Below are 5,652 nucleotides of genomic sequence, written 5' to 3'. Positions count from 1 at the left end.
TTTCGGAAGAAATTTCTAGTAATTTAATACTACCAAAAAAAATTGTAGTGGTCTTAATAGTATTACACATCAAACCTCTAAAAACTTGTATATTTGATCTTCTCACTCACTTTTTTTTTAATTTATCATTTTTTATGTTTGTCTCTGTATTGAATTTTAATAATTTTTAAAGAGATATTGTGAGGAGTTGTTATGCCTTGTTTGGCAGCATAGAAATAAGATGAAGAGAGTAAAAATGAAAAGAATGAAAATAATGTTAATTGGTTGGTTGAATGAAAATAGGATAAAAGTTAGAATACACTAGCACTTTTTTATTTTATTTCTTACTTATTTTCATTCTTTTTATTTCTTTAATTATTTCATTTATATTTCTCTTTTACCAAGCACATTTATAATATTTACTTTATTTCTAACATTTTTGTTCACTTTTTTTAAAATTTTCATTCACTCTATTTCTTTCTTTACCCAGCATACTCTAATGAATTTTTTTTATTAGAACGATACCCTTCCCCCCTAACACGCTTTAAATCAGCACAACGCTGGAATTTACATTTTATGTAACATAAAGTTATATCATAAACTGTATATAATCTCGAGAGTTTTGGAATGTTTGAGAAGTACATAATTTTTCCTTTGAATTTTTAATTTTCTTGACTTTGAATACTTACTAATAATTTTGGGGAGTAAGAGAGAGAGAGAGACGAAGAGGTCGTGTGAAGCATATGATCAATTTCTTCATTAAAAAATCACCAATATGATATCACTGCTTCACTCTCACAGCAACTAAATATATAACCTCTTTATCAGGAAAATGATGTTTTTCCTCTAACATCTTTTCTTGATGGTATAACTAACTGTTATTTATCGTGGAGGGAAAAACCGGTTGAGGTTGAAAGGAAGTGTATAGAACTCTTCATTTCGGCTATCTCCATTGAATGTTCTAAACTTGGCCCACCATGGCATTCCCCTATCTTTGGCGCTATCCTTGTAATCAAGAGTATTGTCCAAGAATACAGCAACAATCAATGCAACAGTTGGAGATGAGAAGAATATAGTATTAAGGAAATCATCGAACTGAAAAAGAAAAAAAAAGAGAAAATTAGTATTAACATTTTCTTTATTAAAACATCAAGAAACCATCGCAATTAGAAGCAGAAGATGCATGATTGTTCTGCCACTTAATAAGGATTTTTTTATGACACAAGCCATTTCGTTAGTGACATGATGGAGAATTCACAAAGATAAATAACAGTTCTTATAATAACTATCTGCCTTACTAGTACAAACCAAGTATATGGAATTTTGACATAGTGCATGTTTGGATAACCATTATATCCCTTCTAAAAGTAGGTTCAGAACAAAAGATACAAAGATTATCATTTTCTAAAAGTACTTTCAGAGTGATTACCTAAACATGCACGTAGTAAGATTTTCACAAGTTTTGTATTGATGAAACAATAAACTCACCCATCCAGCCCTTGTATGAGTAGGACCATGAAGGGCCTTTGAAGTGTACTCTCTGAAATACTCAGGAACAGAAAAACCTAAGAAAAGGGCTACACCAAGAATAAAGAGGTTCCTCATTGAGTTCATGTTAGTGAACTGCAAGAATGATAGCCCCACAGAAGCTGCAAATAGAGAAAATTGTCATAAAAAAGATAGAGGAAGCAAAGACATGCTTAAACTAAACCATAGGTGAAATGGTGATACTCACCCACAAGGCCAAACAGAACACAGTATACAGCTGCAAAAATGGGGAATGGTATTGATGCAAATAAAGCTCCAAATTTTCCTGAACAAGAAATATCAAATATGTGAATATCATAAAACCAGCAAAAATGGGGAATGTGCATTGTAAGTGAAAGCTACTAAAAAAAGGACGATAATATAGTTAGGACTAATATACTCCAAAGTTTGGCACTCACCTAACATTGAGAAGAATATCATAAAACCAGCTGAAATTTGAATTACCCTTCGACTCCCAACACGAGTGCTTCCTAGGAGCCCCACATTCTCTCTGTAATGGATAATCCTATGAGAATCAATTTGTGTCCACAAAAGTGAAAACCATGAACAATGAAGAGTAGCACTTACACAGAAACTGTTGAACCAGTCAGTGTTCCAAAAAGGCCATTCAGCAAGATTCCAACTCCTTGCCAACCAATACCACGGCTCAGAACATGAGCTGGAGGTGGTGTTGCACTTGCAAGTCGTGATGCAGCTTTGTATGCCCCAGTTGACTGCCACAATTTTTTTAATATAACTAGTCAACACTACATTTGAATTTCTATTAGGACCGTACGACAAATATTGGAATCATAAAATTTTATGTCTCACTTCTTATTTAATAAGTTTCACTCACGTGTAGTTTTCAATAAATTTTAACCAATAGTAAAGAAGTGAAGTGAGTTACTAAGACTCCTTTAGTAAATATGTAAAATACCTCAATTAAGGAGACTAAAACAGCAGCCATCATTCCAAAAGCATGACCAGCATCAAATGTAGGAGCACCCCACTCAAGAGGGTATGGAATCTTTATCCTGTAGGCAACATGTAGAAGAGTCATTGGCAACAGCTCAAAAGTGCTTGCTTCCTGGCACCTGAATTATGATTATAACATTTAACTATTTTAACAGATGCTTTTTCTGTACCAACCATGGAGCAGAAGAAATGAGGTTGGCCCTGTCTGTTCTGCAATTATGTTGGGTTAAATCAGGACGGTGTTTGTATGCTCCACTTGCTGTTAAGAGATGTGCATATGCCCATATCACTGTGGTTGATATTAGTAGAGCAAATCTCTCTAGTATTGGTAGTTGTCTTGTATGAAAATTTTTCAAGTACTGCAAACAGCAATAATCGTAGCATAGTTACTATATTTTCAATAGATAATAAATAGTAAATATTGGACATTCACAATGGATACCCTTCTTTGGCCCTCACCAAATAATTATCATATACATTTCAAAGTCATATCCCTCAAGAATGTTTATGTAAAAGCACTGCATTGGATTAAAAGTGAAGCATAAAAATTTCACTTTAGATAGTTGAAATATTCACTCCCTTTTGCTTGTCACATAAATGTGAATTTGATTAGTACCTGAGAGAAGACTACAAACAGAATTAACATGGGAATTCCAATTTCAACGCAATGCCCAACCTGAAAAAAAAAAGAAGAAAAGTAATGTTAGTCAGTATGAGCCAAAAAGAGATGAATTTGTATTATTGACCCGTGGGTTATTGTTATACCACAGGGAATCCTCGGTCAAATAATCCAAATCCAACTAATGCAATTACTGGGACCATTCCAAGTGGACTGAAAAACCTGATAAAAAAAAGTAAGAATACAGTAAGTATTTGATGTATAGATTAAGCTTAATTCTTTAATTGGAAGAATAACTATGCACTTCAGTTAGAAAGAGCTCACCTAGAACAAATGGCCCATAACTGACTAAAGCCCAAAATGATTTGTATGCTTGATGCTACTATCATTGCCCCTTGTACTGCTCTCATGGTGTTAAGAAATCTCTGGAGATAAATACAAGCCATTAGTTTAATCTATTGAAAATAAATTTAAATGCTTAAACCCACACATTCTATTAAATAGATTAAATTATTTTCCGCTTAATAAATGTCACGTTGCCTTAGATTTTGTCTAGAAGGATTAGACGTAATCTTACATTAGAATTAAAAATTTCATAGCGGTTGTATTGTCCACAACTAATAGAATCATCAACTTATTATAATTGAAATGTGGCAACCAAATAATATAGTAGTATTAGAGAAATGTACTAACCAAATGTGGGTCCTCTATCCTTGTCAATGAGGAATCATGAATTATCGATATAATGGGGACCATAAATGCATAAGACCCTCCTATCACTGTTGGTAACCGGGTTCCAAAGAGTGTCTGCAGAAGTGTATTAATTCCTTCAACAAAAAGCAGCGTCTGCACCACCCTCACTTTATCATCCTGAATCATCGTATCAATATTTGAAATATCAATATCAATTTTCTACATAATAGGACAATGCAAAGTAAAACTAAAGACCATGAGGAAATTTCACTTTCAGAATCAACAATTTTTCTTCTCTGTGGGACCCACACGGCTCATTTCAGCATATGATATGTCAAAACAAAAAACAATGTAAAGGCAAAACAAAAAGTTCCTCCAATCCACCTCAGTAGAGAGATTTGGCAATATCAAAGAATTTCATTTCATGTTACATAATAATATAAAAAAACTAACAAAGAAGAAGCAAGGCAAAAGGAGTTGAAGGAAGAAGTATTGGATTCGAATCCCCAACTAACATTTTTAATCCAAACTAACATTTACCAATAAAAGAAATAATAATATAAAAAAATGAAGCAAAGCAAAAGGAGTTGAAGTTGGAGGGAATGACTTACATCACTTCCACCCATCAAAGGCACAAGAAATGAAGGAATCATGACTGCAGTTCCTAAGGCCAAAATGTAATGCTGGAAACCAAGAACTATTGTCTCCACTGTTAAACGGTTCAAAAACACTCATTAAAACCAAAATGTGCACAAAAAAGTTCAATCTTTTAATGAAGCTGAAAATGCAGTTGAGGAAGTGAGCATACCCCAGGAAGGGTTTGAGTCGATACAGTACTCTAAGCCTTGAAGTTGGTCCATTGGTGGGTGGCTTATCTCCTCTGGCTTTGGAGCTGCCATGATTCCTTTGCAACTCTACTTTTACCTCGAAATCTTAATATCCTTATGAAGGACGAACTTGAGAGAGTGAGAGAAAAAAAGGTAGATAGAAAGCTAGAATCTTTGGTCTAGTAGAGTGTGAGAAAACTGAGAGAGGGAAAGTTAGTCAATGTATGAAGTTGAAAAGGAGAAAGGAAAAGACCAATAGAATGATGGAAGCAAGAGAGAGAGAGAGTATTATTTTTTGTAGAGAAAGTATGTGAGAATGCACAGTTGAAGAGAAATGGTGTGAGAACAGAACAGTGCAACAAAACAACTGAGGAAGAGAAATTGCACTGTATAATGTGGGATTTGGCTTTTCTTCTATCTCTTTTGTCTCTTTTGATGTTGTGCTTGTGTTGTTTCATTTTTAAAATTAAATATCATAATTAAATATTAACATATATTATTATTTTAATGGAACAATAAAAAGACAGCCTAAACAATGACAGCAGAAAAACTAATTTCGTGTGTAGTTGAACACACAACCTCAATCTTTCTCTCTCTTTTTTTTTTTTTCTCTCTTTGCTTTTTATTTATTTAAACATTATAAATATTAAAGGTGCCGTTAAGTTTTCCATATCCCCAAAATGGTCCTTGAGGAACTTCAAAAGTTCTGAATTAACATGTTACCGTTGCCTTTCAGTTCTTAGTAAACTTTTACAATTCAGTTTTTGCCGAACTAAGTTTGCAAGTGCATCATGATCCTGAGATTATTAATTAAAAATTAAGAAGGGTAAAAAGGGTAGGGCTAAAATTAATGTGAGGGATGAGAGGCAGTTATCTGACTGCTGCTTAAATATTATTCCAAGATGTTACTAAGATATTCACACATATCTTAATGCACACAGGAAAAAAAATGTCTTAAGAAAATGTACACAAAATTTAATATTGTGAACTGAAAATTCAATTTGAGAGGATTCATTTTCACTAAAACACAGC

The 5,652-nt window shown here is 33.4% G+C and overlaps 1 protein-coding gene across 1 annotated transcript; it reads right to left on the bottom strand.

Moving 5' to 3' along the window:
- Window positions 1–551: 551 nt before the first annotated feature.
- On the bottom strand, window positions 552–4,957 carry LOC114414944 (nucleobase-ascorbate transporter 2). The gene is made up of 13 exons (XM_028379401.1): window positions 4,602–4,957; window positions 4,405–4,502; window positions 3,794–3,970; window positions 3,425–3,525; window positions 3,247–3,322; window positions 3,098–3,157; window positions 2,656–2,840; window positions 2,444–2,540; window positions 2,095–2,240; window positions 1,926–2,017; window positions 1,715–1,792; window positions 1,468–1,628; window positions 552–1,074 (listed from the first exon to the last, which is right to left on the bottom strand). The coding sequence occupies exons 1-13, from the start codon at window positions 4,690–4,692 to the stop codon at window positions 862–864; spliced, it is 1,575 nt and encodes a 524-aa protein (XP_028235202.1). The 5' UTR covers window positions 4,693–4,957; the 3' UTR covers window positions 552–861.
- Between the last annotated feature and the right edge of the window lie 695 nt (window positions 4,958–5,652).

The sequence above is a fragment of the Glycine soja genome, chromosome 6, assembly GCF_004193775.1.
Source record: "Glycine soja cultivar W05 chromosome 6, ASM419377v2, whole genome shotgun sequence".
Taxonomy (NCBI): Eukaryota; Viridiplantae; Streptophyta; class Magnoliopsida; order Fabales; family Fabaceae; genus Glycine; species Glycine soja.
Note: the sequence above shows the minus strand (reverse complement) of the source record. Positions and strands in the feature narration are given on the sequence as shown.